Below are 25154 nucleotides of genomic sequence, written 5' to 3' on the forward strand. Positions count from 1 at the left end.
ATATTTAAATAGTACTAAGCCTACCTTAAAAAGTCTCGCTATGTTCGCCACGGTGAAGTCGGTCTCACGGACGTTCATAGACCTTGTTCCCCTAAAAACGGTCACTCTCTCTTGCTGCATGATTTGCGTATATTTAGGTAGGCCTATAGCTAGTATAACGTTACTGGACAGTCAGATTTATAGAGCCTTCTAGGCGCGCAAATTGTTGGCATTTATAGGATGGCGCCGGAAAGACCCACCCTATCTGCATCTGATTGGCTAAGCCTGAGATTTGTGGTCGCGGGTCAAATAATAACAAAATAAACCAATTAGAGGCCGAATAGGTAGGGTAATTCAGGCGCCATCCTGAACGGCCCTTCTAGCCATGACCATCCTGAACCAGCCAATTTCCCACCTAGCTAGATAAGGAGCTAGGCCTATAGTCTAAGAGCCCGGTAGCTAGTGATAACAAAAGTTTTATCACATTACATGTTCCACCAGCAATAACCTAGTTGTCTAGGTAGCTTTTCAATGTAGGCCTACTGATGATAAAATATAGTCTACATTTATCAGTCTGGAACAGCAGCACACAGGATCACAAGGCCTCAACTTTTATATACCTATAGGCTATATGTGGTCCTAACGAGTCAACGCAGTTGAAGAAATGGCATTTGAGCCTTATTTCGAGACCATACAAGAAATGATGCAGCACGACAGCACTTATGGAGAAATTTCGTCAACGCTCAAATCCATGGGCTTGAATATGGGTGTTTCTGTCTCAAATATCAAGCTTTTCTGCAAAAAAAACGGCCTTGGGAAGAAAGGTCTTGTTTCTCAAGAACAACTGGAAGCGGCTGTGTCTCAATCAGTAAGAGAGGTAAGTTTAAATAACATTAGGCTACTCTTGCTGTACTATAGGTCTAACAACAGCAGTGGTGGCTAATTGCTGTTTTTATATTTGCACTGTCCTGTTATTACACTGTAATGCACTGTCCTGACTCCTGTCCTTGCACCCTGACCATTTTTGCATCATGCACCAGCGGAACAAATCCCTAGTAGCATGTGTCTAACCTAGCCTATTTGGGGAAATAAATCTGATACTGTAGTCTAGTTTTTAGTAGTGGATAATATAACCTGTTGTGATGTAATGGTAACTGGAATGGTTTTTGTATCATAGTGTATTGGGTAGCCTACTGTAGCCAATACTGAAATCCTGAAATCTGTAAAGCGCATTGTGTTGCCTCTGGGTATGAAATGCGCTATACAAATAGCCTAAAGCTTTGATTGATTGATTGATTGATTGAAGCTGTACTGGTCGCGCGTAACTTACTAGGTGAAAATAGCCGTTTTTAATCAAAAATAGGTAATCTGTTAGATCTGTGTATGTATGGGTTTGTATGTTTGTCACCTTTTTCACCTGTGATCGGTTTGCAACTCTGAGACTTGGCTACGAATAGGCCTATGCCGGCCTGCATTGTCCCGATGCTGCCTGAAAAATCTTGCCATTAGCAAGGGTTTAACTTGAACAGAACTTGTATTCTGATGTCAGACAGGACCGACCTATGGCCGTGCGATGATGGTTGGCTATCTAGCCAGCCAAGGGGTGCATGCCTCACAGCAACGCGTTGCAGCTGCACTACGCGCTGTCCACGAGCCATACCAGGAGACACGTAATCATGTAAGTTTGAGGTTCTTTGAATCAGAGTGAGCAGCAGAAAATATCAGGCAGAAACTATTTTGCTAGTTAACATCCCATTGTTTTGTGTTAACTGACCATATCACAACCATACAGTAGTGTTCATCCATCTGTATTCTATTCTAGGGGTTAAGAAACCTGAATCCATTCCCCTACAATGCCTTATACATGGGGGAAAAGTTACATATTGACCAAAATGAGAAGATGGCGATGTTTGGAGTCACATATGTAATGGCAATTGATGGATACAGTGGGAAACTGGTCAGTCACTCCATTATGCCAATTAAGAACAATCTGACCATTTACGATGAAGTCTACAAGTGAGTATTACCCTTAAACTTCATTAATGAAATACATTGGCTGTTGGAATTTAGATCCAAGTCCACAGATTAAAGATTGCCAATCAAGATCTCAGCATTAACAAACAACTGTAATAAGATAGCCTGCTAGTTTATAATTTTAGCCCTTTCTCCAGTCAGCCTTTGCAGTTCTGTACGCACTATAGCCTACTGGAATTGGAGACATTTTAGCCAGATAGAATAGGCTAGTAACGAGTTTCTGTGTTTTTTTTCCCACTGTTTAAATAGGCCAGCAGTTCTCAACTATGGTCTCTGGGACCAAATCAGAGTTGATCATGGACGAGAGTTCGTCTTGACTCTCTTTGTCCAGGACAAACTGTCTGGTTTAAGATTTAGCCAAGAAAGGCCATCTTATCTACAAACGCCGTCAACAAGGGTAGGTCTACATGTTTTATTTCCTATACATCACTAGGCTATTTCTTATATTAATTTAATTTCAGTCTCATGTTCACATTTACAATAGATCATCTAAATTAATACCACAATAGTATACACAAATAAGCGCAAATAGGCTAATACCTCACATGTAAAGCTTGGGTGAAAATGAATCTGCATTCCAAATGAATCTGCATTCCAAATGAATCTGCATTCCAAAGACGTTCACCTCAATAGATTGGCGCATGCATAGGTAATATTTGTATTCCATTCGCTACATTGTCGATCGAAAGTGCTCAAGGGAGTAACTAAAATGCGTATCAACCATCTATGTATTATATTAACATATCAACACGGAGCATTATGCTGTCAAGTTAAACAGACTAGGCCTATACTGATTTTCAACTTTGGCCCCTAGCGTTTTCAAGTGGTATTACTTTTAGCATTCCATTGTTTCCATCAGTTGGCACTTTGTAAAAACAACATTAATTTAATAAAGATTAGTTCAAGTTGAAAATTAGTATACACTTTATTTAACACACTTCAATCGTTCTGTTAATGAAAAATTGGTTGGGGGCTCGACCACTTTTTGCGTTTGAAAATGTTATGGAAAAGGTCTATTGGCCAGTAGAACAATCATAATGAATGCTTGCTGGACTCTGCTTCCAGCATTGCTTGTGCCTCTATTTTCACTCATTTCAGCTCATCTTGTCTAACTATTTCTATAGTTCTCATTCACTCCTGTTTTTGTTTTTTAACAGAACCACAGGATTGAGCGGGTTTGGCCTGAGGTCAACAATCGGGTGACCTATCCGCTGAAGTCAGCATTAGTCAGTCTTGTGGACCAGGAGAGGCTGGACATGGAGGACAACACTGTGCGATTCTGCGTGTCAAACCTGACATGCCAGGTTGCCAGGGTTGGGCTTCAGCGTTTTGTAGAGGCATGGAATAGCCATACCGTTTCAGGTATTTCTATATTTTGATCATTAACACACTTTTGTCCATGGCACGCAAATACATTTTACTTAGCCAATTGTGTTGTGTTTGCATAACTGCCTAAGCAAGATATGCTAATACGATACTCCAAATCTTTCCTGATAAGGGTGAGCATTTAATCCCTGTAAAATACAACATAAACTAAACTTTGGCTTGAATGTAGCCTACAGTCCTAATTGTAACTCTAGTCACAGGACTATACTTTTGGAATCACATTTGAAGACTACATAATGGGCAGTTGACAACATGAAATACAGCAAATTAGTGTGCTGAGATCGACTTTCAGATCACAGGCAGAAGGATGGAGGAGAGAAGAGACTAAGTGGCTCCTTATGAAGAAAGGTGTCACTTTCGGAAGTCAGTTTCTCACCAATACCCTGTGGCGTTACTTGTCCCAAAGTATGAATGGGACTAAATGATAAATGCTCAGACGCCAAGCAGGCTATAACAGGGCCTATCAGTAACAATAATAACAAAAGTTTAGGTTGTGGTCAAACCTCTTTTATAATAACCTCAACACAAATATATTTATTTTGCACTGTCCTGTGCCTTTTTTGGGCACCATACTCAAAATAATCTCATTTTCTCCAGGAAGAGGCGTTCCAAATGTCTTGGCAGAAGGTGGTTGCAGAGTGAAGCTTACAGCGGATCAACTTCCGACTGCAAGTCAGGCAGCTGATCTGTTTGACACAGAGCATCACTCCACCCTAACCAGGACGTCAGTCTTTGGCAGGGACCTATTTCTGGATGCCACCGAACGGCATCGGGCCGAGAGGCGCTTCTCTGAAGTCTACCCTGACATAAGTGTCCTGTTTGACGAAACAGTCAATAACAACTTTGGACCCTTCCAAGATGCTTTACTGCACTTGGTTCATCTTTCTACTCAAGTATGTGTTTGTGTGTGTTTGTACAGTATCTGTTGGGACAGTTAACACAGAATGAAAGAACACATTATCAAATGATGCTCACTATTACCAAAGGCAGACTCTGCTCTCTTTTTGATAGAAACGGGAGAGTCATGGTATTAGTAATGTATTGAGGTATCATTTTATTAATGGAATATATTTCTTGAGTTTGTTCAAGGTTAGATAAATGATTCAAATTGAATGTGTGGGATAATGTATATATCTCCTATATGTTCATTCATTGTATGTGTTCATTCAGCTTATTATGTACTCTTACGCATGAGTAGAACTTGAACAACTTGACTGGCATAGCCAACCATCATCGCACGGCCATAGGTCGGTCCTGTCTGAGATCACAATACAAGTTGTTGTTAAACCCTTGCTAATGGCAAGATTTTTCAGGCACTGAATTTTAATTGAGTTGTCGTCGATGTAATTTCCTTACCTCTTGTTAAATCTCTTACAGCTTGACTGATTGTGCCAATGGGAATTGGAGACCCCCCTCCCCTCCACCCACACCCAGCCATCACAGCGCCTCCCTCTTCACCCCCACCCCGTTACCCCATGTCCTGAAGGGGGGTATGGATGCTGAGGTCACAGCGCCTCCCTCTTAACCCACACCCCGTTACCCCATGTCCTATAGTAGCACTAGCACAAAGGTATACAGTCTTGTGTTTTTTTTATTTTTATCAATTTAAATATTATTGTTTATAGACAAGTAATACCCAAATGAAATTAGAAACTAAAATAAAACTAAAGCAGTTTCATAAACAAATGACACATTTCATTTTCTTTTAATGTCATGTTTACCTTTTTATGTTAAGCATATTAATCATCCTTTAAATTCAAAATATAATTTTATAGCTTGCTTTAAATGTTTGTCTTACTGCATGTCTTACTTCCTGAATAAAGATGAGTCATGTAGGGTGCTCGGTGGCTCATCGGGTTAAGGAATCCCATCTAAAGGCTAGTCCTTACTGCAGCAGCCCGGATTCGAATCTGGCTTGTGTTATGTGCTGAGGCCCTCCTTTCTCTCTCCCCCATGTGCCCTGTTAGTACACTGTCCTATCTGTAATAACTCTTTAAAGATAAGTCACTCTTTTAATCACTCAGTCAGTACCTATCCTACTGTATGTATGCATATAAATGCATGTACTGTTGAACTATACACTATATTACACTATATTATTATTGTTTATGTTGGAAAGCATTGCCGTGCTGTACTGATCTGTCCTTGTTTAAAGTGTATGTATGAGTTATTTTGTTATATGTGTGTGTATGCTTGTCTTGTCCTGTAAAAAAATAAAACGATTCAGATTCAATTTTTGTCAAATGCAAACATACACAATCACAGAGAGGTTCATTCATAACCTTTATTTAGAACTAAATATGGATATAAATAAATAACCCGGGGAGGTGGCATGGGTGTATTTTGTACAAGCTACCGTATATCTAGATAAATAAGTAATGCGGTGGTAAGATATACTGCCATTTACATGTGTGGTAGATGTGCACACTAGATATGGTGACACTGCATACATTATTCAGTCATTCACATGCTGGATGGCTTGTGGGAAAAAGCTCTTTCTGAGTCTCTGTGTTTGCCATGTGTGTGTCCCTGACCGAAGAAGAGAGAACAGTCCATTGCCTGGGTGGCTGCGGTCCTTCAGGATTCTGTTGGCCTTGCACCTTCTGGTGTAGATGTCCCCAAGGTGGGGAAGTGGCTCCCCTACGGTACATTCAGCTGACCGTACCACTCTCTGTAGGGCCTTGTGATCCTGTTTGTTGCTGTTCCTGTAGAAGGTGGTGATATTCCCAGTCAAGATGCTCTCAATCGAGTGGTTGTGTGATGCTGTATGGAGAGGACCTTTATATCAGATCTATCTCACTATTCCCATAAGCGGTGCACAGGCAGAGCGCACTTTCAGTCGTCTTAAACTAATTAAATCATATCTGCGGTCTTCAATGATTGAGAATAGTCTCTCAAATCTGGCAATGCGTTTTATTGAGAAGAAATGACTGAGAGGGTGACTTCAGCAATGTAGGCCTAATTGAGACATTTGCGAGGATGAAGAAAAGAACAGTCAGATAGTCTACACATTCCAAGAATAGCCTACTTGTAAATATTTTTTGTCTTTTTTCATGTGTTAAACTTTTTTTTAGTAGCCTACATTAGATTATTAGGCTTAAGGGGTGGCCAACCCGCGGCTCGCGAGCCGCATGCCGCTCTTTGCCCGTCAATGTGCGGCTCCTCCATCCATTTATTAAAAGTTGGCTTGCGGCTCTTCCATCCTTTCATTAAAAAAATAAATTCATTCATTCCATCATAACGTTCTCTCTCGCTCTCTCTCTCTAATTTCGCTGTGCATTATTTCTTCAAGCCCATTTTAGTTTATTGCAGATTTGTCATAAAATCATGATTCGTTTCGCTAGGTCGCGAGGAAGTCGCGTGAGAACCACTTCAAACCAATCATATAGGTAGCAAATCACCTTGGTAACAAAATTATTGTAAACAAAATAATTTGCTTTGCGTGGGTCATCCTCTTTTACGACAAAAGCTAACGTAGCCTAGGCTACTGTACACAAACAAAGAATGGCTGGAAAAGAAAAGAATATGAAGACGAACACAGGACATTTTTTTACCCGAGTGGGAGAGTCATTTTTTCTTTATAGAACGTAATTGTAAGCCATTCTGTCTGATATGCCAGACATCATTGGGACATTTCAAATCTCCAGCCCAGTCCAGTCCAGCCCAACCCAGCCCAGCCTGTAAGGGGGCTGGTTGGCTAGCTGACCCAAACGCAGGACCACGGACACAGACGGACAGTTCCAAGCCCAGAGGGCGGTTTAATACAATAGCGACGGTACAGAGGGCAAGGCAAAGGGTAGTCAAGTTCAGGCAGGGGTCAATCGATCAACAAACAATGTCCAGAAAACGTAATCCAAGCCGTGGTCGAGGTCCGGGGAGAATGGGTCGGGGAAGCCGTGTGTCAGTCCAGGGAAAGAGCAGCAAACAAACCGGAATCTGGAGGGGTGGAGAGTAGAATGAGTAACACGGAAAAAAACAACTATAATAACTACTAGCACGGGAACTTAGAAAACCACAACTTGCCACAAGGAATTTTAGGGAAGAACTGGCGACAAACGTTGGGAAGACCGGGTTCTTATAGGGGAGGTGATTGGATGATTAGTGGCAGCAGGTGAGCCGCGCCCTCGGAGCTGGTTAGCAGAAACGTCCTTAGGTGTGCGGGGGTGATTACGTCGGAGGGCGCGCAGAGCGCGCGCTGAAGTGGAAGGCCGTGGCGTGCGTGCTGCGGGAACGGTGGTGGGAGCTGGAGAGCGCCCAGGCGGAGGCGGAGCCGTAACACAGCCCAACCTAACCCAGCCCAGTCTAACCCAGCCCAGTCCAGCCTAACCCAGCCCAGTCCAGTCCAGCCTAACCCAGCAGAGCCCAGCCTAGCCCAGCCCAGCCTAACCCAGCCCAGTCCAGCCTAACCCAGCCCAGACTAACCCAGCCAAGCCCAGTCCAGTCCAGCCTAACCCAGCCCAGCCTAACCCAGCCCAGCCCAGCCCAGTCCAGTCCAGTCCAGTCCAGTCCAGTCTAGTCTAGTCTAGTCCAGTCCAGCCTAACCCAGCCCAGCCCAGCCCAGCCCAGCCCAGCCCAGCCCAGCCCAGCCTAACCCAGCCCAGTCCAGCCCAGCCCAGACTAACCCAACCCAGTCCAAAATATATTATGTCAGAAAATATCTTGTTGTATGTATTAATTTTAAATACATTAACTTTAAATGTATATATAATGGACAATAACGTTTTTCTTCTTATTTTAGACTAGGGTGCCTAGGGATTTTAAGTACTTATGAAGGGTGCGGTGATTGAAAAAAAGGTTGAGAAACGCTGGTATATATGATGTGGCTCTGGGTGGTACCACAGTAATTTTTGTGGCTCTTAGTCTCTGACTGGTTGGCCACCCCTGGCTTATAGCCTTTACCGTGACATGTTGCCTCTGAGTGAATTGAGTGAAAATACCGTATAGCCTATTGAGCCTAGTGATTTGTCTTACAGTACATTACTATGGCTATACTATTTGTTGTGGAGTTCTAGCACATACTAGGCCTACTAGTGACTACGTAACTGCAGTTGATGCCTGGAAGTGCTGTGTCATGTTTAGTCTGGTCTCTTATAATAAAGAACACGTCTTTTGTTATCCCCGGTCCTCGTTCTTATGTAGAAATAAGTTTATATAGCTCCAGCAAATAAAGCTTTGATTGATTGATTGATTGACAGTATATCACAGCTATATGTTTCAGATGGTACAAATAAAGATAAATTCAATAGGCTATTTTAATGAATATATTATTAGAAACATATTTTTGATTGACAGACAGGCTAGGGGCCCCTTTGAGGTGAAAAAAACCCATGGGAATAAAAGTGAATCTACGCCCCTGATCATCACCCTACTGGTGCGTATGCTAGTGAGCTCAAGTAGATTAGGTCAAGGTCAAGATGTAAGCTAGGGGTTATTCATGGTGGGTAGGGTCTATCAGAAGGAGCTCGCATCATCCTGGGTTCTTGGGGTCTAAAAGAGTAGGGGTCATCCTTGCTTGCAGGGTTTGGTGTTAGGCCTACCCTGCCTGCAGCAGCAGGATCATGAACGCCTCAAACAGGAGAACAGTTAGCTGGAGGAGCCTCTTTGCCCCAAGAAGTAGATCATGTCTGCATCTCGACTGTCCCATATTCAATGCATTCACCAAAGAACCCTGGGTATAAAGGATTCATTTAATAAAGTTGAAATTGAAATGCAAGGCTTTGTTTTTGTGGTGGCGATGGGCTTATTTAAAATTCCAAGATTGACTGTTAATGCCCACAAAGATGATTGAATTTGGTCATAACTCTTATTTCACTGAGGGCAAACCTCTCAAACTTGCACAAGCTGAGAGTTGTGTTATATCACTCAAAATAACAAAACGGACAGTGATCGGCATTGTGTTTCATGGGGATATTTCTGTTACATATTCAGGATGCTGAGGCACCTATACTCACAAAAACATCCATACATAAGTACAGCACGCATTGAAGTAAAACTACATATAGTGTCATCACTACATGTCACTGGTCCATTTCACACACAGGTGTCTGGGGAGGATGACAGCGCGACTTATCAAGTTAATTTCCTCATATCAGTTTGAGGACATTTTGCAGCCATGATAGTAACAGATGACAGACCTACACAGTATCGATACCAGCTCTGGCAGATATGGTAAACAGTGGTGTAGTGGAGGGTCTTCATGGGGTCTATCCACTTCTTTATCCACAGTATAGGCCTACTCCCTTCTTTAAACACCACTAATGTAAAAACTGTAACATATACCCACTTCTTTACTCAGAGTTTACCCACGTAGGCTATTTAGTCACCACTACACCCCTGCTAAACAGCGACTTCTGCTGGTCATTTTAGTAAACTGACCAGCGCAGCAACAGCACTTGCTATTTCCAGGCTATTAATCCACACTTTAACTAAATAAAATAGTGTGTACATTAAATCCATCCATATATATATATATATATATATATATATATATATATATATATATATATACGCTACCTGCGTGTTAATTAAACCTTGAAAGATGGCCATTCAATGCAATGGACTTTTATTTTGTAATGTTTGAACACGTTTTTTCACTTCCCGTGAAGCTAGACTGGGCCACGTGACCAACAGACCACGTGATTCCATTTATTCATTTCACCGTTCGAAACAAAATAATGAATATAGTGATAGATAACTGTGGGTACATTCTTCAGTCTGTCCCTGTCTCTCCAGTGCCGGACTCCGTTTCCCCCAGCACCTCCCAGAGCCTGCAGCGGGAACTGCGGGCACGTCTGCGGTCACAAGCCAGACACGCCCCCGATCCACACCTGCCGTGCGTCACCTTGATTGCCTCTCCTCCACACCTCAACGCACCTGGTCCTGATCAGCCAATCAACGCACCTGGTCCTGATCAGCCAATCGCCAGCAGGATAAGAAGCCGGTCCACACAGCCCTCTGTGCCAGATCGTTGACCAACCAACCTATTGGGTACACGTCTCTAGCTCCCTGCCTCGTCTGTTTTTTTAACCTTGCCTTACCCTGTTCTCCCTGTCTTCCCAGTATCCAGTTCCTGCCTGACCCACGCCTGTACGATTACCCTGCTCCTGCCTGACCCACACCTGTACGATTACCCCGCTCCTGCCTGACCCATGCCTGTACGACAACCCTGCTCCTGCCTGACCCACGCCTGTACGACAACCCCGCTCCTGCCTGACCATCGCCTGTACGACTACCACGCTCCTGCCTGACCATCGCCTGTACGACTACCACGTCCCCGCCTGACCCACGCCTGTCTACGGACCACGTTACTGCCTGCCTCTCCCCGGATCGCAATAAATGTGCCTACGGGCTTTCACCCCAATCGTGTCTGCTCTTGGGTCCTCCATCAAAACCCTAACACACTAGATATAGTGGCACTGTATACATTAGTTGAACTCATCCAGGTGCCGGCTGGCTTGTGGGAAGAAGCTCTTCCTGAGTCTGTTTGCCATATGTGTGCGGTACCTTTTCCCTGACCAAAGAAGAGAGAACAGTCCATTGCCTGGGTGGCTGGGATCCTTCAGGATTCTGTTGGCCTCGGTCTTGCACCTTCTAGTGTAGATGTCCTCAAGGTGGGGGAGTGGCCCCCTAAGGTACATTCAGTCGACCACACCACTCTCTGTAGGGCCTTGTGATCCTGTGTGCTGCTGCTCCAGACTGATAAATGTAGACTATATTTTATCATCAGTACATTGATAATGTGGTCTGCCCTACAGTAGGTGCTAAAAGCTACCTAGACAACTACTGTAGGTTATTGCTGGTGGAACATGTCACACAAACTAGTTCAGGAGGGTTAAACTTCAAATCAGATCTAAAAGACAGATCTAAAATCAGGATTGGCTCTTCCTAATAACAATCCACATAGGTGTATGTATGATTGACCCAAGATATGTAGGAGCATGGAAGGATCATCACCCTACTGGTGCCTATGCTAGTGAGCTCAAGTAGATTAGTTAAAGGTCAAGATGTAGGCTAGGGGTTATTCATGGTGTATGGGTCTATCAGAAGGAGCTCACATCATCCTGGGTTCTTGGGGTCTATCTTAAAGAGTAGGGGTCATCCTTGCTTGCAGGGTTTGGTGTTAGGCCTACCCTGCCTGCAACAGTTAGCTGGAGGAGCCTCTTTGCCCCAAGAAGTAGATCATGTCTGCATCTCGACTGTCCCATATTCAATGCATTCACCAAAGAACCCTGGGTATAAAGGATTCATTTAATAAAGTTGAAATTTAAAAGCAAGGCTTTGGTTTTGTGGTGGCGATGGGCTTGTTTAAAATTCCAAGATTGACCTGCCCACAAAGATGATAGAATTTGGTCATAACTCTTATTTCACTGAGGGCAAACCTCTCAACTTGCACAAGCTGAGGCTGTGTTCGGAATCGCTCCCTATTCACTATATAGTGCACTATATAGGGCGTCAGCCATTTTGTTTGTAGTGTCCGAATTCTCCACGGAATTTTCGTTCCCTATATAGTCCACTATTTATTACCCACAATTCACCTTGATTTCCAGGGTACAGTGCATGTACCCTACATTTTCTCCGGTATACCACAATGCAATGCAGTTGAGTTGTCTCGCGAAGAGGGCTGTGAACGGAGGATGGCGGCGGCAACTTTCGTGTATAAACTGAAGGAACTCTAGCTTGCGGAGCTAAATCGTAAACATGTAATGTTTGTAAACATGTTAGTTGATCGTGCGCTTCATAGCTAGCTAGGTAGCGCGGCTATAGCCAACGTTACATCTTGCAATTAACAGAAAGGACCAAAGTAGAAAAACCACACATGCACATGATTAGAATTTAAATGTCAACACTTTATTTGGGATTTAACATTCAAAATGAACACACAAAAGCAAATCCGATACCACCTGAGTGAGTTCATCTCAACCTGCAGCGTGAATGCTCCCTGTTAGACTTGTTTGTTTACACGAGGGCGCATCCGCCTGCATCACACGAATGACCGACGCATTTTTGTGACGTTCGGTGTAGTGTCCGAATACTCCTTAAACCATACCCTAGGTAGTTCACTACATAGTGAACCCTATATAGGGAATAGGGAGTGAGGGAACGAGGGAGCGATTCCGAACACAGCCTGAGAGTTGTGTTATATCACTCAAAATAACAAAACGGACAGTGATCGGCATTTATTGTGTTTCATGGGATATTTCTGTTACATATTCAGGATGCTGAGGCACATACTCACATAAAAACATCCATACATAAGTACAGCACGCATTGAAGTAAAACTACATATAGTGTCATCGCTACATGTCACTGTGTCACTGGTCCATTTCACACACAGGTGTCTGGGGAGGATGACAGCGCGACTTATCAAGTTAATTTCCTCATATCAGTTTGAGGACATTTTGCAGCCATGATAGTAACAGATGACAGACCGACACAGTATCGATACCAGCTCTGGCAGATATGGTAAACAACAGTGGTGTAGTGGAGGGTCTTCATGGGGTCTATCCACTTCTTTATCCACAGTATAGGCCAACTCCCTTCTTTAAACACCACTAATGTAAAAACTGTAACATATACCCACTTCTTTACTCAGAGTTTACCCACGTAGGCTATTTAGTCACCACTACACCCCTGCTAAACAGGGACTTCTGCTGGTCATCTTAGTAAACTGACCAGCGCGGCAACAGCACTTGCTATTTCCAGGCTATTAATCCACACTTTAACTAAATAAAATAGTGTGTACATTAAATCCATCCATATACGCTACTTGCGTGTTAATTAAACCATGAAAGATGGCCATTCAATGCAATGGACTTTTATTTTGTAATGTTTGAACACGTTTTTTCGCCTCCCGTGACGCTAGACTGGGCCACGTGACCAACAGACCACGTGATTCCATTTATTCATTTCACCGTTCGAAACAAAATAATGAATATAGTGATAGATTACTGTGGGTACATTCTTCAGTCCCAAAAGGAATAATGATAAAAGGAACGGACGGAGAACCACATTTTGGAAGTGTTTTTTCCATTATTGCTAGACTGGACCACGTGACCAACAGATCACGTGATTTCATTTATCCATTTCACTGCTCGAAACCAAATAATGAATATACCGCGATAGACAACTGTGGGCACATTCTTCAGTCCCAAAAGGAATACTGATAAAAGGAACGAGCCGAGACCAAAAAAAGGCCATTTTGGAAGAGGTGTTTCCATTATTGGTTTAGACACAAAAAACAGAATTATGGTCGATTTACCGTTTATTCGTTTTGAAATTATAATGGAATAAGGAATTATACGATGATACCCTGACGAACTAATGGATTCACGGTAGGCATTTTTGCAATGGAAAGAACTGAGATGTCCTATGCTGTGTAGCCTAACCTAATGCATCAACGTATTCCATGCAGACAGTGTAATCGGTCTGTAATTTCACGACTTTGCAGTAGCCTAGATAACGTAATTGCATGCCGTATCTTGGTCGGCAACTGTCCCGTATGCTCCACAGGTGAACCGACCAGGAGGATGAGAAGTCGCAGCAACTCAGGCGTGAGGCTCGACGGCTTCGCCAGACTCGTGCAGGAGACCATTCTGTGTCACCAGGTAAGGTAATGCACGGTAGTGTATAATTGTAGGGGCTTGCAATATGCGAATGAGTTTGTGAAGCGGCTAGAGTGCGGAAACCCACTAGGCTACTGTTAAGTGAATTGAGAATGTGTTTTTTGTGTTTGAGGGTTTATTATGTTGTTTGTGTTCGTCTCTGTTATGTGACTGCTAACGAGAAAGCAGAGTTTGTCACTGAAATGAACAGACTGTCCCACCATGAAAGCCTAAAGATAAACAAAGTCTTGACCAAAGGTCAACTACTACTGGACTTAGCTGTTATGGAATCCAGATACTCAGCGTTATCATTGTGTGTGCGTGTGTGTGTGTGTGTGCGCGTATGTGCATGCATGTCTGTGTGTGTGTGTGTGCGCGCACATGCGTGTAGAACCCTGTGACAGGCCTACTACCTGCCAGTGCTCAGCAGAAGGATGCCTGGGTCCGGGACAACGTGTACAGCATCCTGGCTGTCTGGGGGCTGGGCATGGCCTACAGGAAGAACGCAGACAGAGACGAGGACAAGGCCAAGGCCTACGAGCTGGAGCAGGTGAGGAACCAGAGGCCTGGGGCTGGAGTTAGGACTGGAGCTAGGATACAAGGCTAGGATGTGGGGCTGTGGCAGAGGGTGGAGGAATGGGAGGAGACTGGGCACGGCCTATAAGAACAACACAGATGGAGATGAAGATAAGGTCTATGAGCTGGAGCAGGTGAGGGACGAGAGGCCTGGGGCTGGGTCAGGTTGTGAACTGGACTGGGGCAGGGATTGCTATTCCAAGTATAAGGAGCATCATGGAAAAAAAGCAGCCCTTCCGAGTTCAGAATGCACTTGAGGGACCCTGAAAACAAGCCGATCATTTGATCAGGTCTGGTACTGTAGGTGCCAAGTCTCCAGTCCAACAGAGAGGAAATGACGAGAAATTTACTGGTAATGGCTTTGAAAAGATACCAGTGATAGTTACGCCTTAAAGAGAGAGATGGCCAGCCTACCTTATCATAAAGAACACAGTGATGTGCGTCATATCCATCACCCGTAATAAATCTCATGGCGGAGTGGTAGACAGTCCAAGTGTTTCAAGGTTGTCACAGAAGCATGTCTATATACAATATATACTGTAGGCAGATAAGTATATCGGCCTCTAGTTAGTGCAACATTTTCCAGGAGCTTGCAGTTAATTGTTTAATGTGTTTGATGTGTCTTATAATGTGTTATGTATGCTGTGCGTATGTGTTTTATAATGTGTTACTATCATATGGCTAACATCCAGTCAACTACCATTCAGGTAAAGTACAGTACAGTATATAGGTCCATATAGCCAGGTACTGTAGTATAGGCCTCCCAACTATTGAAACATTTTCCAGGAGCTTGCTGCTTGCCCGGAGGTTTTTGATCCATATAAGCGGTTGATCAACGTAAACCATGATCACTACAAGCGGTAGTGTATATAAATCAACTTAGCTTTGATTTAGTAGGAGTCATGGATTGGGCCTGCAGACTATAGTCGTGTTCTGGTGACGTGCTATTTCTCTCCGTCTCTGCAGAGTGTGGTGAAGCTGATGCAGGGACTACTACAGTGCATGATGAGACAGGTAGGAAACACGCACCGCCATCACTACCTGCTAATGTCACTGCTCTTCTGGCAGCCTCCACTCAATGTTTGGGCTAGAGCAGGTATTGTATGCATGTACTGTGTGTTGTGTGTGTGTGTGTGTGTGTGTGTGTGTACAGTATGTGTGTACAGTATGTGTGTCTTTGTGTTTTTGGGCTTATGTCACATGTTTGTCTGTGTTTCTTGCTTGTGTGTGTGCGTGTGGCTGCAGGTGGAGAAGGTGGAGAAGTTCAAGCACACCCAGAGCACCAAGGACTGCCTGCACGCCAAGTACCACACGCCCACCTGCGCCACGGTTGTTGGGGACAACCAATGGGGACACCTGCAGGTGGACGCCACCTCCCTCTACCTGCTGGTCCTGGCTCAGATGACGGCCTCTGGTAGGAGTTGTGTGTGCCTTGTGAGCCTGACTGTGTGTGTGTGTGTACAGATGTGGGAAGTTAGAAATGTCGCATGCTGCAGCATTTCACGTCGCGGTATTTGGCAGGGAAATCCCGTTGGAAATCTCGTGGGATTTCAGACGGGTGTTATTTCGTTTTAGTGATGCACCACCGCCAAGTGGCGTCTTTGAGTAGATTTAGCAGGCTGGGCTCTGTTTTTCTCCTATAGTCTACGAATGAAGCATCATTAAGTTTCACATTCTTTAATTTAAATGCTCTGTTGTAAAGCACTTTGAGCTGAATTTATCTGTATGAAAGGTGCTATACAAATAACATTTAATTGTTATTATTACCTTGTTCTCAAACACATGTTTTCTCCATCTGGATGTAATTTAATTATTACGAACACCTATATCTAGGCCTACAGTAGCCTATCTATCTCGGTAACTGACGTTGGGTCAAGACGTGGTGGCTGTTAGGTCAAATGCGCAAAATAACAGTATTGTAAATATATTTGTAAGTAAAGATATGGTGAACGTGGGGGTTTTGCGTTTTGTTTCTGGAATGCATTCAACTGGTAGGCTACTCGTAAACCCCGGAAGTAAATTTGAAGACGGGGCACCAGCTAATGTAGCCAAGTCTGAGCGCAGTAGGCTATATGGCTTCAGCACGATACAAAGAAAAAATAAGCTTGATCGACTTGTGGATCCATACAAAATTGACATAGTCGCCATGAGTAAAGATCACTCATTGCCAATCATATCCGGACATTAACTATCTTGTGCATAGATAGCGGCAGGTTTGACAGTGAGTGCCTTCACATGCACAATATACACAATATTTTGTTATTTGAATGATCTTGAATATATATATATTCAAGATCATTCAAATAAGAAAATATCGTGTATGTTTTTATTTATTTATACCGGCGGCCAGTCGTTCCATGAACGGCTATAGGGAATGCGCAGTTTCGCGCTGGCTACAGCCTATTATATGCACAGTTTCGCGCTACGTAGGCTACTATAAATAAGTATTATTCATTGGGGGAGCTTGGACTCGCTGGGGACTGGTGGAGAGACGCAGAGCCTCCCCAGACGTGACATCTCCAGTTGGCTGAAGAGCTGCGCGCTCTGGCGTCCAAACAGCCACCGGCTGTTTGTCTTCACCTGCATGGTGAAGACAAGCTGCAGCAAGAACAGAACTGTCTACCAATGCATGAAGTGCACCTAGCTGTCTGTGAGAGGCTATAGCAGAGGATATGTGCAAAGTGTATTTGAGCTGCCGCCTCAACCGTGCGTAAGAGCAGAGCGCATCAACTCGTGTATAGCTACAACTAGTAGCCCATAGCCATTAAAACGGCTTATTGTTTTACTCATATATCAACTCGATAATTCGATAATAATGGTTGAGACATGAATGTAAAAATGATGTTTTATTGATGAAAAGGGTAAAACTGAAAAACATGGAGAGTCATTGCATTGATCGATGCAGTCCGTTCAAATAGGCATCAAAAGATAAAGTAGGCCCATTTAAAATGACCAATTACATCTTCAAATCCCTTCTAATCTTGGCCTTTGATAGGGTTTTTTCCCGCCCTACTGCCAATTATATCCGAACATTAACTATCTTGTGCATACAGAGCACAAACAATGAAACAATGAAACGAAAAGATTTCATGTCTGTCTGTGGCATTCGCTACCAGCAAACACTGAAAATACAGGTCCTAAATTTATTTAGATTAGACTAGCCTATCCAACTGGACCACTCCAATGAATGTTGAACGTAGCCTACTTTTATTCTTTAGGTTTTACAGAATCGGCCTACAATGTCCACACATGCATGCGCCATCTGACTAGCTCGTCACTCGCCAGCGAACCTGGACTAGACTATTGTAACACCCCCCCCCCAAATTCTTTTATATTCAAATAAACTGGATGAACCGGTTTCCTAGCCCTGGATCGTGGGGAGGGGGGTAGCCTGCGTTAGCGGGTGCTTTGCCATGACCGGCCATTGAATTCGCTAGTTTGATTGATAGATGGATTTAACGTCCAAAGTAGATTGTGCAAGTATTGTATAGGCCCATGTGTAAGAGATGAATGGTTGTAACCATGAACTCAGCCAGAGGTAGGCCCTACTGTAGATTATCAGCATTATCACCAGTCTCAATTTATGTTTTCCTCTAGGCTACGTGTTGCCATTCATTTAAACCACCATCTCATCTAGACTACTTCTGTTGCTGCATTTTTACATTTATGCTTTCATGATTTTAGAGCGCAATAAACATTTTCCAGGATTCCAATAAGTCCATCCATTCATCCAACTTTGTGCTGAGCGCAGCGCAGGCTGGTAGCCTACTGTCAAGGATCACGACTGATGCACTCCCTTAACACGTCTCGCAACTCCCCAGACCATCAAGAGAATTTCAATATGAAAGACCTTGGGATTCCAGGAGTCAAGGCCGTTTCAGACGGGGAGCGACATTCCCCCTGCGTTCTCGCTCGGATCAGCGGGGCACGCACGCGTCCTGCGCGCAGCGGGGAAAGCTGACTACAATTCAGCTCTTGTCGCGGGCGGGCGTGTGCAGCCTAGTTCCATATGAGAACACTCCTCGGTCCAATTCCGTATAGTAGATCCGCCTGTGTACTTTCAACGAATGTATTATTAGACATAATATCATAATATATATAGCCTTCAACGACCTCCTGAGCTGCCTGCCTGATGGTCTCAGGGCTGAAGAGACCGCGCGTCGTTTTCCTCCCCCTAACTATTGGCATGCTTTCAATGAAAGAAAATACATTGTAAATAAACATGGTTTTAGGCTATTGTTTTTATGTAGGCCTATAGGTTAAGCTATTTGTGTTCATAAGGTAACGTTATTGTAAACGAAAGTAGCCTATAGCCTATAATCCAATTGACTGGAACCAGGGGGTTTGACAAAAGTAAAGAGGCAAAATAATTTGTCTTGACTGCATTCAAGATGTATCTTTCACATTAAAACTACATACAAAGCTGACCAATAGCATTAGAAAGATCTCTTCGAGAGCTTTCATTTCACCTGTTCATTCTGCCCAAATGTCACTCGCGCACACCTGCAGCTATGTTATCATGTAGCCAGTAGATTGGATATGTATGTATATGTATGCATAAACATATGCAAGAAAATTGCATATGTTTGCAAACTAAAACAAGTGAACACAATTTTACAATCGAAAAATGCTTATGAGACCATTATTTTACTTATATGGGGCAAAAGTGGTTTCTCTTCCTGCTTCTGCCTAAGCCCTCCACAATACCACAACACAACGGTGTCATGTTTTACCGAAGGAGAAGTGAAGAAGACGGTAGCTAGCAGTAGCTAAAGCAGTTAGCTAATGTTAAAATCATTCCTCTAGCTGCTTTGCTGCTAATGCGAGTTCGTCTCCGTTCCTGCCCGAGAAACAGAAGTTGAACTAATAGCATCAAAATCAAAATAGCTACAGGAATCAACGTTGTAAAGTTAGCTATCTGTTTTTTAACCACCGACAGCTACCGTTAATATTATGGAAGCTGCTGTCGTGAGCCAACTTGCTATCACGGTCTTATCGTGCAGCTTCACAGCCTGCTATTAGCAGACAGCACTAAAGTTGACAAAATCACACTTGCACATCATTAGAATTCCAACCATTTATATGGGATTTATCATTCAACTAAACATGGAACCTGAATACTACCTGATATTTCAACCTGCTGCCATCAGTGATCGGCGCGTCTGCTTGTTTGAGTCATGAATATCTTACGCAGTTACATTCCATGTGTCCCAAAACTGTTAAAGGATTAACATGGTGGTTCAATATAACACTTTCCAGGTATCTTTAGGCAACAACAAAACACATGTGTTTAACTATTTCAGAATTCATCCATACAAATTATTTTAAAACATGTTTTTAGAGGTCTGAATCTGCCACTCAAAAAGTTCACTCACTCAAAACTGGGCGTGATTCATAACAACTGATTGACAGTTCTCTGAGCAAATGACCAACTGGAATCATTATGATTGACAGGCGAGTGCCCCGTTACCATAGCTACCACCGCTCCGAGCTAAACAACACAAGAGCTAGATCGCGCAACAGCCAGATCAATAGCCATTTTTCTAGCTGCTAACCAGGGGCATTTACAAAGTCCTTAATATTATATTAACCCCCAAACATTATAAAGATACACGCTACCTAACAGGCCGTATCCTCGAATTTGCATTAGGCCAATTTGGGAAAAGTACGATAAAAGTATAACGACGACACGTCTCCCCCGCGACAGAGGAAAAGCACCCTGCAGCCGGCCACGCAAGCTTGGAGGCTTGGGCTATTAGACTTATAGCTTTCAGCCAGCTACGAACAGTAGCTATAGACCTAGTTAGTCAAATAATTGCAACTGTGGGTCTTACCAGAAGACAGATCATTTGCGCTGTGAAACCGACATAAAATCCGCATTGTTCACCAGTCTAACGTTATTTATCTTAGTAGGTGTCCAACAAAGCCAGTTGAACACTGAAACGTTACTGTTCTGGGAACATCTGTCAGTTGTGGTGATATAAAGGAATTGAGTGGAATACCACCGCAATAACTGATTATTAGTCAGATCAATTCAATCATTATAGCTTGTTTCATATACAAAGGCAACACAATGTGCGCTTTACAGAAAGGGGGAGAGGATGTAGCCTACATGTAGCCTACTTATCCTACCCCGAATTATGTGGGAGACTGCATGCGTTTGGAGAGATAGCGGGCCGTGCACCACGACTCCGTGAGCGCAGCGGTCAAGGGGTATAGCCTACTCCGGAGTCTGGAGACTAACAGGTCATGCAGTCAATAGATCTCGTTTTGAATGTTATTGTAATGCCCTCTGGTTCTAATAGAATATATCTACTGGAGCTGTTTAATCCCAAAATGCGCAATGCTTCCTGAAGTTGGGTCGGATCGAGGTGCTGGGATGATCAACATTATGTGGAGCAGATGCCACAGTGATGATAAGGTTTACACAACTTTCAGAATGTTTTGCAGAATTACAATTATTTAGAGTTGTAAATTATGAAAGGAACATAATAACTTGACTTAATATCTTCACCTCCACCCACCCTGAAATGTAGTCATAATTTTAGCACAATAGCCTCTATATGCGCATCACAACGCTGCAATACAAGACCTTAGGACAAACGATTCAGTACACAGCAGGTGTGTTTGATCAAGTTCAAATGTGAGAATAAATAAATGACAAAAACCCGCACGGGTACTGTAGGACTACGTCTTTATTTTCCGAGGTAATTGTTGCGCATACAACATGACATTAAATTAAGACATAGGCTACTTTCTCATAAAACAGGGTGGTGTTGTAACATTTATAATATCATTAGGTGACATTGGCTGCAACCTGTCCTCCAGGACCTGCACACCTCCAGAGCCCTGAAGCGACCTGGACCTCCCGAGTCCCAGTATTGGAAATGTAGTGATCTGGCTACAAGAAAAGGGGACAAATTATAAAAGCCATTAGTAATAGCATCGATATTTTGCATATGCAAAACAGCATAAATTACAACAATAGGCTATTTATCAGTAAGTCTAAATTATATCGAATTAAGTTTGAGCGAGAGATAATCGGGAGATTCTTGTGGCGACAAACTGACTTATATCCAACTTTGACTTCGTAACGTTGCCTGTTGTATTGGCCTATACAACAAAGCACGTTCACAACAGTTATGGTAGGCTATCGCTTCGGAAACCTTACAGCACAGTTTGCACCTGGTGCAAGTAGATTTGATGCCAGGGAAGAGTACAGCATGGTGCGCTGTGTTTCTGCCAGGGAAGAGTACAGTATGGTGCGCTGTGTTTATACCAGGGAAGAGTACAGTATGGTGCCAGGGAAGAGTACAGTATGGTGCGCTGTGTTTCTGCCATTGCACTGGAGGGCTAACGTTACCAAAAGCAAATGGATTGAGAGCTAACGTTAGCATGCTAGGATAATTAACACAGCTAGCTGACATTCCAAACATTAGGCTAGCTAACGTCAACATGCTGGATAAAGACAGATAGCTAGCTGGATCAGACAGCTTTTTAAAAACTGTTGCCAATTACAGCTAACGTTATGGTTCGTTTATCTAACATTAGCTAGGTTGGCTATTAATCAGACACGATCATGGTAAAAACTTCCCAATTTGTATGACAACCACAAATACAATTAGGCCTATAAAATGTACAAATTATATTAAAATAAGAGGTGGTCATCATTGAGACTGCAACTATTCAATTGTTCTCAAGATGAGAAAAGGTTCAGAACTACCTTACCGTGTTCGATAGATGGTGAAACGGCGCAGACAGGTTTCTGTTGGAGGCGGTGCAGGGGAGTGGAGGAGGGTTTTTCAAACTTTAGGGTGACGTCAACAATGGGAAAAACGTCACGAATTCGGAATATTTTTACCCCGAGTCAAATTGGACTGAAAATGTTACGCTTCCAGTTTCTCAAAAACGACAAAACGGATATATTTAATGTTTTTATTGTGTTTCTTCAATGTCCTATTGTGCAAATAGCACGTTCAAACTCAAAAAAAGTGAAAATCACCATGTTAATCCTTTAAAGTCCCAGTTAACCAAAATCCGAGATTTGCTTGAAAACACATTCTATGTGTTAGTGATGCATTGCTGATAACATGTAAAAATGGGATGAACCATGTGTAGTACTGAATTGTGAAGTTAGACCAGTTTTGTGTTTTTGACCAGTTTTGATTTCTGGATTTTCTGGGCGGGCTTAAAACGGTACCGGATGACGTAGAGCGGTGTTCTTAGCATATCCCCGCCCTAACACTATATAAAGCTAGAACGGATTTGAATATTCGGTTCTCCTGCTCAATCTTGAGTCTAGAATTAGCTAGTTTTATCCAACAGTCTAGAATTAGCTAGTTTTTCTTAGTTAGCAATGCCTATGCATAAAACTAAACGAAAATGCATCCTTCCTGGATGCCAGCAGGAATGGGATGATAAGGTCTGCTTCTTTCACTCCCGAGTAAAGCTGAAATGAGAAGCAAATGGTTAGCATTTTTGAAGAGCCATGGTGTTACAGAGTCTGTCACCGCTAGCGCCCGCCTCTGCAGCAAACATTTCACTCCCGAAAGCTTCTGCAATTATAATATGAGGCTTTTGGGTTTCACGGACTCACGACTGGTCCTGGTGAATTCGGCGGAGCCAACCATCTCCCTCCACGGCCTCCATTCTCCTCCTGTCGCATCAACCTTTGGTGCCGACACCGCTGCCTTGTGTGCTTATAGCTTATTAACGTTATAACGTTAGCTAGGTAACGTAAGCAATAGGAAAATACACTGCTACGTTAATATACAAAATATGTCTTGACATGTATGTGGTAATGTCAGCTATGATGAATTATGTAATCTTAGGAGGAATTATAGCTAACATTAGCTATGTAGCTTGTTTCAGATGGGAGTGTGTATATAACCTTAGTCTAGCTAACAGCTAGCAGCACCGACCAGGCGACCACCCACCAAATAACGTTACGGATGATATATTATGACTATAAGCGTTAACTATACAGAAACTGCCTGCCATATTTGTGGCACCTGATGTGCGTATGGGTTCACCGGTAATGGTTACAGTATATTTGTCCAGCGGGAGACCGGGAGGCGGGAGCGAGGGGGATGGTTAGGTAGACCAGCTGCAGCTGGAGAAAGACGCACCCTCTCCCAGTGAAGCGGTGCTCGGCGGCTACTGGCTGAACATTCCAGTTCTGTTGGATATGTTGCGGGAAAGTTGAAGCCGAGTGCTCGTCGGGACAGACTCATCCACTCTCGTTGGCAATGTTATGTGTGAGAATATTCTCACACATAACATTGCCAACGAGAGTGGATGAGTCTGTCCCGATTATCAACTCCGGTAGTACGCTTCTTCGCGCTATCAGCGCTGTTCAAGCCAGTGACTAAAAGGTACATTTTAAACAACTTTTTCCATTGATCCCAAGGGACGACAGGATCGCCTGGGAGGGATAGGAATGGGTCCGGAGGTGGCAGGGAGAAAATAGGGACAGACTCATACATTCCTCGTTGCCTGTTTTTGTATTTTGCATCTAAGGGCAGTAACACTGGCGCGTTGGTATAGAGTAGCTACAGTTTTACCTGTGTTTGTCAGGAGGTAGCATCTGTGCGTTTGATTCATTAGACAAGTGTAATTTCAACTCCTCTCTCCTGTTTTCACAAAGCTGTCCCTTCCTACCACAAAAGAGACGGCGTGCCAGTGTGACTATGCAGACCAGAGAACGGTACTATTTGACAGGTTCTTCCCTCCACACCCCCTCCCCACGCAATTGGGTGTGGTTGATTTTTAACCGATTTTGAAGCCTTATTTTATATACTTAGCGACATTTTTAATCACTCAGATTTGGCTGGGTGGTTAATGACATGTTTTCCTGTGGTGTGTGAAGCTCATAACAAAAAATTGAACTGGGTTAACCTGGACTTTAAATCCATGGTAATAGGGAGGGAGTGAGTGAACCATTTCAAACACATCTCTGGTCATCTCCGTTAGCCATCTTACTCGTCCTGATGCCATGTTCCATATGAGAACACTCAGCCTAATGTATTAAACTTCTACTTGTCCCGACAGTTAACAGATATAGACCCGGCAACATTTACAGAGATAGAAACTATAAATAGATAGGCTTTGTTCGTAATAATTAAATTACAACCAGACAGAGAACAAGGAGTTTGAGAACGGTAGGCTCATCTAATGTGCGAGATGAGCTACAGCAATGGGTCAATGAGTGGTATTACTGCGCCCCTATGGGCAGGCGAGCGGTAGTGCGGAATGCCGTAAAGCGCCTGTTAGAATACCGCGGGTCAAGTTATATTCTTATGTTCCCACATCTGTATGTGTGTGTGTATGTGTTTGTGTGCATGCATGTGTTTGTGTGTGTGTGTTTACTAATGTCTCTTAATTTCTCCAGGTCTGCGCATCATATCCAACCTGGATGAGGTGGCCTTCATACAGAACCTGGTCTTCTACATCGAGGCAGCCTACAAAGTGGCGGTAGGGGGCGCTCTACCCTTGGTAGACACAGTTCTGTCTCTCTGATGGTATTGGAAGGATACTGTGATGTTGACCATTGTGTGTGTGCGTGTGTGTGCGTGCGTG

General features: G+C 43.4%; 1 protein-coding gene across 1 annotated transcript in view; it reads left to right on the forward strand.

Annotated features, from left to right (window-relative positions):
• The first annotated feature begins 13558 nt into the window (after positions 1 to 13558).
• Positions 13559 to 25154, forward strand: part of phka2 (phosphorylase kinase, alpha 2 (liver)) — a 118084-nt gene continuing 106488 nt past the window's right edge. Inside the window, exons 1-6 of the mRNA XM_084439393.1 lie at positions 13559 to 13730; positions 13909 to 14003; positions 14392 to 14550; positions 15543 to 15590; positions 15822 to 15990; positions 24967 to 25049. Of these exons, the coding sequence (XP_084295519.1) occupies positions 13926 to 14003; positions 14392 to 14550; positions 15543 to 15590; positions 15822 to 15990; positions 24967 to 25049 (537 nt within the window). The 5' untranslated portion in view covers positions 13559 to 13730; positions 13909 to 13925. The remainder of the gene's footprint in view (positions 13731 to 13908; positions 14004 to 14391; positions 14551 to 15542; positions 15591 to 15821; positions 15991 to 24966; positions 25050 to 25154) is intronic.

The sequence above is a fragment of the Borostomias antarcticus genome (assembly GCF_949987555.1).
Source record: "Borostomias antarcticus genome assembly, chromosome: 6".
Lineage (NCBI taxonomy): Eukaryota > Metazoa > Chordata > Actinopteri > Stomiiformes > Stomiidae > Borostomias > Borostomias antarcticus.